The following is a 13,581-nucleotide window of genomic DNA, read 5'->3' as shown; positions in this document are numbered from 1 at the left end:
TGTGGACCAGGAAGGAGGCAGGTGCAGCAGCGACCAGGGCAGGGGCTGAGCATGAGGCAGTTCTGGAAAACAGGAAGGGTGACCTCGGGGTACCTGCTCTGCCACCCCACCCCTGGTCAGCTGCTTGTCCTTAGAAGCAGGCTCCTGGGAGGCCCAGGTACTTGTGCTACCCCACCCTCTGGCCAGAAAGAGAGCAAGACGCCACCACCTGGTCTCTGGCCCAAGACACATAGCCGCCCTGGCAGAGGGGCCTGGGTTCCCAGGGCTGGCCCTCCTGGGTCTCAGCCTGTCCTGGCTCCATCTCCCTCCTCCCCGCAATTAGCCCAAAACCTGGGGGCTTGATAGAGGGGAGAATGCAGGCTGGGTACCTGAGGCTAGACTGTCCCCTGTGACCTCTGACTTCCACAGGCCTGGGCGGTATGAGCAGCAAGAGAATCACCATCAACAAGATTCTATCCAACGAGAGCCTCGTGCAAGAAAACCTGTACTTCCAGGTAAGAGCAGAACAGGGGGCCCTAGAAGGGACAGGGTTGTGCCCAGTGACACCACTCACATCCTCACGGCTTCTAGAGGGAATGACCAAGGGGTCATGGCCCATGACAGAGGGAAGGGCCTCCATGAGCATTTGGTTCAGACTCCTTCCTTCACCCCCGTGTAAAGCCGGGAGCTAAACGGAGGAGCAAAGGCAGGGTGTGCAGGTAACAGAGGTCAGAAGCAGCCAGGAGACCAGGGAAGGAGAGCATAGCAGGCCGTGCCAAAGAGCCAAGGGCTCTATAAGGCTAGAGCCCGAGACATCTGAGGGAGACACAGCCCTTTAAACTATGATGTGGGAGCACCTGGGTGACTCAGTCAGTGAAGCATCCAACTCTTGATTTCAGCTCAGGTCTTGATCTCAGAGTCATGAGTTCAAGCCCCACGAGGGGCTCCATGCGCAGCATGGAGTCTACTTAAAAAATAAATTAATTAGGGGCACCTGGGTGGTTTAGTCGTTAAGAGTCTGCCTTCAGGGGCGCCTGGGTGGCTCGGTGGGTTAAAGCCTCTGCCTTCAGCCCAGGTCATGATCCCAGGGTCCTGGGATTGAGTCCCACATCGGGCTCTCTGATCAGCGGGGATCCTGCTTCTCCACCCCCCTCCTCTCTGCCTGCCTCTCTGCCTACTTGTGATCTCTGTCTATCAAATAAATAAATAAAATCTTAAAAAAAAAAAAAAAAGAGTCTGCCTTCGGCTAAGGTTATGATCCCAGTGTTCTGGGGTCGAGCCCTGCATCAGGCTCCTTGCTCAGCGGGGAGTCTGCTTCTCCCTCTCCCTCTGCCTACTTGTGCTCTCTCTCTGTCAAGTAAATAAATTTTTAAAAATTAATTAATTAAAATAAAATAATATGACTCAAGCTACAGACCTGCCCTCTAGAAAAATTAAGTGTCGGTATATGCCCTGGATTTTTATTTATTTTAGGGGATCAGAGTCTCCAGAAGTTTGCCATGAACAGATTGACCTTCTGAGTCCCCGTCCCATTTCTGTCTAACAGCATGATTTCTGTGATCTTCTGTCCTGCTCTCTCTGTCACCCCTGTCACCGGACCCTGATGGGAGGGGCACTGGAGAGGTGGCGGGGGGCGGAGGTGAGCACTGGAAACCTCTCTGGCATGCTGGGGCCCAGGGTCTGCTGCTGCCAGAGACAGGAGCAGGGTGGACAAAGCGACAGGAGTGTCCCCTCACTCGCCTGCTCTCCGCCCCCTCTCCCCCAGCGTTGCCTGGACTGGAACCGTGACATCCTCAAGAAGGAGCTGGGGCTGACGGAGCAGGACATCATCGATCTGCCCGCCCTATTCAAGATGGACGAGGACCGCCAGGCCAGAGCCTTCTTCCCAAACATGGTGAGGCACTTGGGACCCCAGACTTCACCTAGGCCGCTGAGGGGCAGCCAGATCAGAAGGACCCCTTAGCTGAGGCTGTTCCCTCAGGAGGTCCAGGTGCCCGTCCTGGCTGAACTGCTGGGCGTCCTCGCCCACCCGCCCCAGGGCCCTCGTCCTCACTGGGCTGCATTCCCTCCTAGGGGTGAGACGCTCATCCTAGCTGCCTCCCTGGGGTCCTGGGATATCCTTTCCCTTAGCAGATAGCAAAGTGCTTTCTAAGTTTAAAAAAAAAGCCTTTACAGAAAGGAAGGATGCTTTTCATCCTAGGGGAGAGTCTTCTGTGAGATGGGGGAGGTTAGAACACATGCACAGGTACACACTTGCACGCACGCACACACCAACACAGACACGTATAACCACGTGCAGGTACCTGTACACAGCATACATGCGGAGGTAGGTCACCTGGTTTTCCACTTCAGCTCTACCACATAGGAGCTGCTTGGCCCCCTCTGTGCCTCAGTTTTCTCATCTGTAAAATGGGGATGATCACAACATCTACGTCACAGGGGAGTTAGGAATGCCCAAGAGCTTGGAACAGGGCCCCGTGAGTAGTCGGTGCTCATTAAACGGGAGCTGTTGCCCATGCCCCATCACAGGTGAACATGATTGTGCTGGACAAGGACCTGGGCATCCCTAAGCCATTCGGGCCCCAGGTGGAGGAGGTGTGCTGCCTGGAGACGCACGTGCGCTCCCTGCTGGAGCCCCTGGGCCTCTGCTGCACCTTCTTGGACGACATCTCAGCCTACCACAAGTTTCTGGGGGAGGTGCACTGTGGCACCAACGTCCGCAGGAAGCCCTTCTCCTTCAAGTGGTGGCACATGGTGCCCTGAGCGGCCGGGGCGGGGGCTGTGCTGTGCGGGTCTCAGCCCATCAGTAACCAAGATTGTGGTGGGACCAGCCCTCATGGTTCTTATGATTGCAAGATGTTCTTCAGCAATAACGGTCAGGAAACTTTGGGGGGGAGGGTGGAGAAAAGGATGATTATTTCCAGGACCTGGAAATTGCACGGCACACCTGGGGCCACACAGCAAAGTCGCAGAGAGAGAGAGACAGCCCAAGCCTGGGGTTCTGCTTTTTGGGCAGTGGAGGGTGGGGGCCGGGGGTTTTGCCACCGGTGGGGAGTGGGGTATGAGGAAAATCGAGGGGCTCAAATGGTCAGCTTTAGAAACCAGCCAAGATTTCTAAAACGAAGGAGCCTGGGGCAGGAGGAAGCCTGGCGTTTTATCTAGTCCTGTGGCTGGCAACAAACATGCTTATTGGAGATGGCTTTCTTTGAAGTGGATACCTCGCAATCAAAGCCCAAGTGAGGCACTTGCATTACCAAAAAGAGAAAAAACACACAACTGGGGCCTTGGCACCCCCCTCCTTCCTTCTCTAGACCCCTGGAACCGCCCCCCAGAGCTTCCCCCTGCCTGCCGAGGACTTGACAAGGACTGGACTGTCCCCACCAGGCCTCCAGGAAAGGGGAAGGGACCTGAGACATCTGTGCCTTGCCATCTCTCAGAAGGGCCCCAGCGTCCACCAAAGTCACCCCCGATGAACCTCAACTTGGTACTTCCTGAAAAGAGCTGTGCCTTTGGCCAGCCTCTGTATAGCCCTAACACGAAAAACCAAGAAACAAAAACTCTGTACCCAAACCATTCCCCAAAGAGTGCTTAGTCTCTTGTCCAAAATTGAAGGAGGGGAGAAGGGGAGAAAGTTCTAGAAGCTCTGGGATCACCAGCTCTGGCAGCCATGCTCTGAAGGTCAAGGTAGATCCCATGGAAAGGGACCCTGGGACCCCCAGACGTACTTTGAACTGCCGTCATCATTTCAAGTTTCCCACTCCCTTGGAGTGTGCAGGGGGCTGCCTTCAATTATTCATTCCTTCCCGGCCTCTCTCAGACCCCTTGGCTTCCTCTCTGCAGTGTAGACATCCCTGACTAGCTTCCCCATTCCCTGAGGGTCCAATAATTTAGCTTAGAACCTTCCCCAGAAGTGGATTTTCTCAGACCTCTCCATTTCCAAGATGCTCCTTATACCTCATATTTCTGTTGGACACTGGTTCTCCCAAACGCTTGTGAGGCTTCCCCCAGACCAGAGTGCCGTGGGTATAGATGCCTGGGCTCAGCCTTATCCTTCTCCTGCCTGGTTCTCCATTCCCCGGGCAGTCCCTGGCCTCCCTCCTCCCATGCCTCCACTTCCTATTCCCGATCCTATCCCTCCAAGCAGCTAGATGGGGACTGGTTCGCCACCAGCCAGGCTCAGACCTGCCCCAGGTTATAATTAAAGACCCGCCATCCTCCCCAGACCTTAGACCCGACATCTAAGGACCTGGGCTGGCCCCCAGCCCAACGGCCAGTTCTGGGCCAGCAGGTGGCCTTGGACACAGACTGTCTATCCCATGGAAGTTCACCAGCACATTTGCTGAACATCCTCTCATCTTCACATAACCAGATTAATTCCCTGTCTCCAACCCAAAAGACTCAGTTTCCACTAAAAAAAGTTCCTTGAGGGCCAGCTGATGTCGGGAGAATAAGTGAATTATAATCCCACATTGTGGGTTAAAAAGAACCAATTTATAGCCAATGAGACCATTATAAATTTGTATTCTTGCGAGAACAGGATTTTCTTCTTGGGTTATTTCATTCATGCATTCAGCAGACGTTTCTTGTGTGTCTACTAAGGGCCAGGCACAGTGCTGGGCTCTGAGGATGTGGTGATCCCTAGCAGGCTGGACCTGGTCCCTTCCTCCTGGAGCCGGTCAGTTCTCAACATGCCATGTCCACATCTAAATGGCCAACATTTGCCCTTTCAGTGATACGCTCTTCCAAAGTGGGAACCCGCTATATTCAGGAAATGCCCGGGGGCACAGACCTTCCAGCAAGTCACAATTTTGGATGAAGGTAGAGGGTTCTTCTCCAACCAGACCTCCTTTTCCACCCAGCTGGGCCAGTACCCACCCAATAGATCAGACCCCAGAGCCTTTAGAAGCTGTTGTGCCCCTGCCTTTGGGAGCCACAGCCCCAGACCTCTGCAACCCCAGAGCTGAAAACACCAAGTGCCTATTCGAAAGTGTCCATCTGGAGACTTAGAGTTTGTCGTGCGTGTGTGTGTTTGTGTGTGTGTGTGTGTGTGTGTGTGTGTGTGTGTGTTTGGTTAATGTGGGGTTTGGGGTTTTCTTTCATTTTTTTTCTAGCCTACCTTTAAGGGGAAGTGAGCATCTCCCATGTGGAGACAGTGTGTGTTTATAAATTTTTCTAAAGCTCTCCCCATCGGTAAGTTGGTAATTTCTGATGATTCTGGAGCCCCCAGGACTCAGACACCCATTCCCATCTTGCTTGCCCCTCCTACCCCGTGTGACTACCCTCAGCGTGCACAGCTCCCCCAGTCCCCATGAACTCATTGCTCTTCCCCATCCCCAACTTTCTATAAATGTAGACCTAAGATACAGTTCTGTGTTGCAAAACTCAGCTAAGTTCCTGTTTCGACCTTTATTTTGAAATAGTTTATGTAAGAGGGAAGGGGAGGTGCCATGAAGATGGCAAGAAGCAGGGAAGTTTCGACTTTCTGGACGAGAGGCAATGACAGAGATCGAAAGATGTTTGGGGAAGGGCCTAATTAAATAGCAATAAAATAAACCATCAGAGGGGAAGTCATGTGTTGGTGTGATGTTCATTGTTGCCTCAGGGACACGGCCTGGAGTGAAGCAGGCCAGACAGGGGCACTCTTCTGGACTTGTAGCCACTATTCTTCTGGGCACAAGGTCAGGGCTCAGCAAAGGTATCTCAAGGGTTTGGAATCCCCCACACATTCAGTGGATGTGTATTCCATGGCCACCCCCAAGGTCAAGACCAATACCCACAATAAAGTCTGGCTGTGTTTTTCTGGTGGCATTCTGCAGAAGGAGATCTTGAAATGAGCAACTGAGAACAGGTGATTTGTTATTTACTAAGTGCCTCCAAGAAAAACCAGGAAGGGAGTAAAGGGAACAGGACAAGGAAGGGGAAGAAGCCAGATGAGAATGTGACTTGAGGTGTAGCCTCAGCCTGATCACTGGAAAGCCCTGGAGCATAAGTGCAGCTCCGAGCTGTCCCACCTGGAGGCAGAGTTTTGTACACCTGCTCTAGTCAGTTGTTGGCTATGGGGACTTTGGCTCTCTGAATGGGCAAGGGGGTACCAGTAGCAATCAGAGCTGCAGTTAGCAGCAAATTCATGGGAGCTGGGGTATGGGCTCACAACCAGAAGAGGACCTGGTAGGGCACCAAGAGTGTCTACCACTCTGGACCATATCATTTTCTTATCATATGGAATTGTTACATGAGGACATTTGTGATTTGACTCCTGGTATAAAAATCCATACTACACAGCCACGGTCTAACAGGGTCTTTGTAAACAAACTCTCCGAAACCCTAAAAATAAAGCCACTTAGTTACTTCCCGAGCTTGGAAACCACTCCTCTGCTCTTTGGGATGGACATGGGGGCTTCTCATCCCTCAGCCCCGTCTTGGACTTCTAGACTGATGTTTTGTTGAAGCTATCTTAAGGAGCAACTGCAAAATGGAAATCACTAGTTCTCATACTCCCAGATTTAACCTGTAGGTCCAGCTGTCTGAGGTCACACTTCCTTTTTATACCCAACTAAGGTGGCCCAAGCCACAGCAATGGCAATCTTCACTGGGGTTTCCACATCCACCAATTTCTGAGACTCCCCAAGGGATGTTGGTGTGTTAAACCCAGCCCTGGTGGTGCTTTCATATCTTGGCCACTCACCTAACTCAGGATGGCTGGAAGTCACCCTGAGACTTCTAGACTTCTAGAACAGCACATTCCAACAAAAATGTAATGCAAGCTATGCATGTAATTTTAAATTTTCTACTTATACGACATCTTCATCCAGATTAGCCACAAGGAGCACCCATGTTTGAAAGCACAGTTCTAGAATCTTCTCTGCCAGGCTGAGCCCAATTATAAGAGTAGGCACATTCCTTAAATCCCCAGAGTCCAGATAGTCTGACAGCAATGGCTAACAGAAGTTTATTATTATAATACCGAAAAGAGAAGCATAAAATAAGACATCAGCCCTCCCTGGCCCCAGTGTGCAGAGCCTTGCTCCTCCAGAAGGTCCTCTTGCCTGAGCTGTGGCTGCTGCCATGTTACCAGAATTGGCCTTGCCCTCAGCAAGGGGAGTACCTTTGGGCAGGCCACCTCTGCCCACTGTCAAGATGAGAATCCCCATCAGCCCCATGGAAAATAGAACAGCCTCACTTCCACAACTCAACCCTGCATCTTCCTGCGAGAGCGAGACGTTGTCTGCAGGTCCCGGGTGAATGGAGTCAAGGTCCCCATTATCTCAGCCCCTTCATTCCAGATGGAACCTGATCCATACCTCAGTAGAGCCAAGAGCTTGTGGAAGTGGGATCCCTCCCCCAAAATAAAAAGAGCAACCAGGGATGAATTCTGCCTGCCCAGGGGGACATATCCAGGATCCTCACACAAGCGGCGTCAGGTCCAGGGGACTGAGGGCAATGTTTTTGGTAACTCAATACAGTGAGTGACATCAAATGACAGCACGTGGTATCTCTTCCACCAGCTGGACAGCCAGAATAAGGACATGCCCAGGCAGAAAGCTCAGCTCTGCGGCCTTGTCTCCAGGCTAGCTGTTGTGAGAAATCAGCCTTTCCATTTCAGCTTCACCTCTGGGCAGCCCGGGCTCCTTTTGAGCCCTGATGGCTGAGAAAGCAACGGTCTGGGCTTCTCTAGCTAGTCGGGAAAGAAAGTACCAGGTTCAGGTCGAGCCTGCTTGTGCCTTGGCCCCTCATGCTCTATAACCTAAGACCCCTTTTGTCCATCGTGGATATGCCTCCAGATGAACTTTATGGACCTGTCTCTGACTTGCATTCTGGAACTCTCCTTACACGCTATCCTGCTACTGGAAATGTTATAAGGCTTACTCTACTTTCCTCCCGCAATTCCTAGCACATAGGGCTCAGCAAAGACCTTTTTTTTTTTTTTTCAAGATTTTATTTATTTATTTATTTATCTGAGAGAGAGCAAACGCACGGGGAGGAGGAGCAGAGGCAGAGGGACAAGGAGACTCTGAGCTGAGCACAGAGTTCCACCCAAGGTTCGATCCCACAACTCTGAGATCATGACCTGAGCTGAAATCGGGAGTCAGACATCTCACAAACTGAGCCACCCAGGCGCCCCAATTGCATTTTGAATGAAAGAAAGAAACGTCTATTCGGCTAAGCAACGGAAGCAGAAAGATCAGCCCAACCAAGTGGGAGGTATTAATAGCCACCATGTCTTAGGCACTGACTACGTGCCAGGCACCTGCCTGCTTGAACTATGTGAAAAAGCCGTTTTGAAGGTTAAAATGATCAAATAGAGACGATTTCACATGATATTTCACGTTCCTCATCGCCTCTGATTCCCCCCTACCACAGAGCCGCGAGGTTACTATCCCCACTTTACAGATAAGACAACTAAGGCTCAGGGAGGAAGTGATTTGGCTCAAGTTTCCACAGCAGGAAGTAGCGGAACCAGGATTCCCACCAGGGTGACCTGACTCCAGAGCCCACACGCTGAACCTCTGCTCTGGATTACCCCGTCTGAGAAGCAGCTTCCTAACCCGAGTCCAGTGGGTCATCAGCTCATTGATTCACAAATGTTTCTTTCACGCCAGTCATTTCTGAGCGTGGCCCATTAGAACCGTACAACAAGAATGTCCCACCACCTGCAAGCTTCTGTCTGGGGATTAGAGGATTCCGATAAATCCCTCAAAGGCACCAGAGCCCAGGGTGAAATGGCCTCTCCACAATATAGTGTGTTCTCTCCAGGCTTTAGCTCAGAGTAAGAGGGCATCTCCAAACATGAGAAGCAAATTACATTCACTCATCTGCCATCTCCATTCTTTTTTCCAATTTACAGTTACTGGAAGCATCTATCGTGCATAAAACTAAAGTGATCATATGATTTCACACCTCAAGCAGAGTGAAAGGGGGCGCTACTAATAATTTCACTGGATAGCAGTGCGTGAAACAGGAACCATCCTAGGCAAACCAGGTTATCTCTCCTCCTTGGAAACCCTTATGCATGAGACATGATCTGAACTGAACTGATAGCCAGGTCAGGGTGACAGACAGGAGGCAGACTGATGGAGTAGAGACTTGATGAGTATTTGCTGCATGGAGGAGCGAAAAAGGTACAAAAGCCTTTGGAATCACACAGACGCTCACACGCATAATTTTTTCCAGCTAGGGGAGTGACCAAGGGTGGCCCTCATGTTCATTAGGCTAGGATGAGCGTCGACTGAGTGTAGGAATGGATGACTGGTCAGAGAAGGGAGCACTGCCAAGCTGAGCAGAGACACAAGGGGGAGTAAATGTGTGCCATGTTTCAGAAATGGTGATCATAGGGGCGCCTGGGTGGCTTAGTCACTAAGCGTCTGCCTTTGGCTCAGGTCATGATCCCTGGGGTCCTGGGATCGAACCCCACATCAGGCTCCCTGCTTGGCGGAAGCCTGCTTTCTCCCTCTCCCACTTCCCCTGCTTCTGTTCCCTCTCTTGCTATGCCTCTCTCTGTCAAATAAATGAATAAAATCTTAAAAAAAAAAATTGATGATCATAGTGAAAGTCTAAGATATAGACTAAAGCCTGCTGAAAACACAAGGGTTTGAGCAATGGGGACCCCCTGAAGATTCAGGATAGCTGCAGCCACGTGATCAATTCTGCGTTTTAGAAAGAGGACAGTAATATATATATATTTTTTTACTGCTCTTAAGCTAATAGGAAAACCATTTTTAAGAAACTACCTGAAGAACGATCAAACCATGGTACATGCCTGCATTGACACATTTGGGAGTACATAGATGAAATAGATCAGTGAGCACTGACATGGAAAGAGCTCCAAGATATTGGGGTGCCTGGGTGGCTTAGTCCATTAAGCACCTGCCTTCAGCTCAAGTCGTGATCCCAGGAGTGGGATCAGGCTCCCTGCTCAGCAGGGGAGTCTGCTTCTCCCTCTCCCTCTGCCCCTACTTGCACTCTCCCTCTCAAATAAATAAATAAAATCTTTAACAAAAAAGAAAAAAGAAAGAGCTCCAAGACAGAGCATTTGATGTCAATATTAAAAAAAAAAAAAAAAAACACCAAGCAAAGCCATGGATTTCTTTAGAAACATACATATGTATATACATGCAAAGAAAAAGATATGAATGCAATCTCATGAAACTGACAATAGTAATCACCTCTGGAAAAGGAAGTGTGACTGAGTGGATTTAAACTTTATCTATGTTGCTTGAATTTTTACTTCCCGAGAATTTAATTACATATGTATTTAAAAAAATTTTTAAAGCTGCCTGAAACCCATGTCATCATTTTTATGCTGAAGTCTTTCTATCCTGATTAGCATAATCTCTCTTTTTTTTTTTTTAGATTTTATTTATTTATTTGACAAGCAGAGATCACAAGTAGGCAGAGAGGCAGGCAGATAGAGAGGTGGAAGCAGACTCCCTGCTGAGCAGAGAGCCCGATATGGGGCTCGATCCCAGGACCCTGGGATCATGACCTGAGCCGAAGGCAGAGGCTTTAACCCACTAAGCCACCCAGGTGCTCCTAGCATAATCTCTTTTATTCCACTTTATATTCCCCCAGCTGGGCTTCCCACCACAGTTTACGATTGACCAGCTCCTTACAGATACTAATTCGTTTACTCCTGCCTGTGAGGCGACTAATTCTTTTCCCCCATATTACACAATATAAAAGTAATGCACAGAGACAGTAAGTAACTTGTGCAAGGTCACACAGCAAAAGACCGATAAAGCAGCATTTGAACCTCCAAAGGCCTGCACACTTAACCACTCCACCTCCCTGCTCTCTAGAAGGTAGAAATTGCTTTAGTTTTTTGCACCCGTCTGACTGGTTCTGTTCCCAGGGACCCAATGTCTAGTCACTACCAATGAGTATTTACCGCTATGCATTTTTCACATTTCATTGACACAACTCCTTCTCTGATAGAAAGGGGTGCTCAAAATTCAGATTCAGCTGGAAAGGGTATTTTACCCCGGACTGTGTTTACAAAGCACACACCCAGAGGATCAAATTAACTGCTAATTTGATAGTATGCTGGTGATGTGGCAGGCAGACGGGAGTGAGACAGAGGTTAGCGGGGTGGGTGAGCTAATTGTGTGTGTATGTGTGGTATGGTATGATGCTATAGGGCCCAGAAACGTGACAGTCCCCAGAAGGCTTTGGGCCATTTGCTAAGTCCCAGCAGCTGAGCTGACTTCAGCAGTGTGAAACGCAACCCCATCTGGAGTGGAGGTGGCTCGTGACTTTTGCTCCGGGACTTCCATAGAGACTGCTCATGAAATTGGAGAAGTCTGTAGCATATGATGGTCCCCATCCCACTCAGAATATTTTGAGATGTCTAATTATATGGTGGGGTTTAGAGGGAGGAGGGTTTAGATAAGCCCTTTCTGAGGGCAGGTTGAAAAGGGCTATTAGGGAGCTGTGGACAGTTCCATGAGGCCACGGCTCCCTCTGCAGGTGGACCAGAGTAGCTGCAACCACCAGGATCCCGGGAACCTTGGGGAGCCTGTATAGAGCCCAGGCATCACCCTAATGGAGGACACTGACCTCCTAGCTGTATGACTTAAGTGAGTTGTTGACCCTCTCTGAGGCTCAGCTGCCTCAACCACAGAGGGAACACAAGCAGGGGGAAGAGCCCGATGCAGGGCTTGATCCAGGACCCTGGGATCATGACCTGAGCGGAAGGCAGATGCTTAACAACTGAGCCACCCGAGCAACCCCTGCCTCAACTTTTTTTTTTTTAAGATTTTATTTATTTATTTGACAGACAGAGAACACAAGTAGGCAGAGAGGCACGCAAAGAGAGAGAGGAGGAAGCAGGTTCCCCGCTAAGCAGAGAGTCCAATGTGGGGCTTGATCCCAGGACCCCAGGATCATGACCTGAGCTGAAGGCAAAGGCTCTAACCCACTGAGCCACCCAGGTGCCCCATAGTCCCTGCCTCAACTTTAAATGAAAGACAGAAATCCCTACCTCATGGGGTTGCTTTCATGATTAGACAACGAAAATGTACCCCAAGTGTTTGCAAAAGGTCTGATACACAGGGCCCGTGAGTCTGCCGGACGTGGCAGCTGACCTGGAGGCCATGCTGGGGGTGGGTGGTCGATTGGATGTGGCAGGCCGGAGAGTCAAGGTCACTCCAGATTTCTGACTTAGTGTTGCTGAGAAAAGAGGTGCTGTTAACGCCTCAGGTGTTACATATGATTGGGGACAGGTTGCGTTTCAGAGACCACTGGGACACCCAGATAGAGATGCTCAGGGGACAGCTGGACAAAGGGAAGAAGTCAGCTAGAAATGAAAGAGAGAGCCCATTGGTCAAAGGCAAATGAAATCCCAGATTTTGGATGAAAATGTTCTTGAGTGCCACCACAGAGATTAACTGGGGTGAGGTGGGTTTTTCTCAAAAACAAATAACTCTCCAAGGCAACAAAATTATCTGATATTTCTCCCCTAGATCTTATCTGATAAATCTTCCCTAAATCCTTGGCCCTCTGGCTGGGGAGGAATCTAGCTAGGTTGCCCTAAATCACAAGACCCTAGAAATATAGTTGATTGTACAAATGATAGTTGATACACCAGAATAGTTTGGGTTTTAATTTTTATTTTTTAATTTTTTAAAAGATTTGATTTATTTATTTAACAGAGAGAGACACAGCAAGAGAGGGAACAGAGGCAGGGGGAGTGGGAGAGGGAGAAGGAGGCTTCCCGCCAAGCAGAGAACCTGATGGCGGGGCTCGATCCCAGCGTGACCTGAGCCAAAGACAGACACTTAACGAGTGAGCCACCAGGCGCCCCTGGTTTTAATTTTTAACTCTGGACTGGAGCTCCTGACGCAAGATTCCCACCCAACCAAGATGGCTCAGCTTTCCCATTATCCAAAAACTAAGAAAGTCTATAAAATGGGGGTATTTCTTCCAACCAAGAAGGGTTGTTATGAGGACTAGAAGACTATTTATGTAAGCAAATCTGTAAGTGATGGAGCTCCGCATAAACTTTAAGCACGTAGCCGACTGTTGAAAAGCAATACTTCACTCACTAGACAAATGGAAACAGACAAACAAAAAAACCTCAGGTCTTACCACGGGGACACCTTAGGAAGATCTGTCAGGAGCAGGCCATGAAAACTTCTAAGCCCTGCAGCTGTGCCTTTCTGGAATCCCAAAGTTCAGGGCGGAGGTGCAGCCGTCCAGGAATTTATTCCTCCATAACTCTGAGCTCCCCAAATCCCCATGAAGCCCGGGAATGGTGTGACTGCAGGGCGTGTGGGCCCCTTGGCACCAAGAGCCCCTCCATAAATCAAGGTCTCACTTCTGCTGGCCTCAGACTGCTTTTTCCAAGGTGACCTGGGCAAAGTAAAAGGGTAGTCGCTTCTCTAGGAATAAAATCTGCCTTCGAGATGAAAAAATCATGAAAAAGTCATCAGTACCAGTTCTCTGGAAACATATTCCTTGGAAGAAGAGGACGCTCTTCCTTTATCTCAGAAGACAATTCAGCCAGGAGGAGCTAGAGAGACAGTGACAATCTTCCCATGAATTCACCCAGGTTGGGTGGCCCAAGAGGCCTTGAGGCAGACACAGAGGAGCCCTGTTCCTGTGCCA

General features: G+C 49.8%; 1 protein-coding gene across 2 annotated transcripts in view; it reads left to right on the top strand.

Annotated features, from left to right (window-relative positions):
• The window catches only part of PADI2 (peptidyl arginine deiminase 2), a 42,950-nt gene extending 37,404 nt beyond the window's left edge, over window positions 1-5,546 (top strand). For both annotated transcript variants that reach the window (XM_059136646.1, XM_059136647.1), the window contains exons 14-16: window positions 409-494; window positions 1,745-1,873; window positions 2,509-5,546. In XM_059136646.1, coding sequence (XP_058992629.1) covers window positions 409-494; window positions 1,745-1,873; window positions 2,509-2,742 — 449 coding nt within the window. In that variant the 3' untranslated portion in view covers window positions 2,743-5,546. The remainder of the gene's footprint in view (window positions 1-408; window positions 495-1,744; window positions 1,874-2,508) is intronic.
• Window positions 5,547-13,581: the final 8,035 nt, after the last annotated feature.

Source organism: Mustela lutreola, chromosome 10, assembly GCF_030435805.1.
Source record: "Mustela lutreola isolate mMusLut2 chromosome 10, mMusLut2.pri, whole genome shotgun sequence".
Classification (NCBI taxonomy): domain Eukaryota; kingdom Metazoa; phylum Chordata; class Mammalia; order Carnivora; family Mustelidae; genus Mustela; species Mustela lutreola.
The sequence above is the reverse complement of the archived record's forward strand: the minus strand, read 5'-3'. Positions and strand labels throughout refer to the sequence as shown.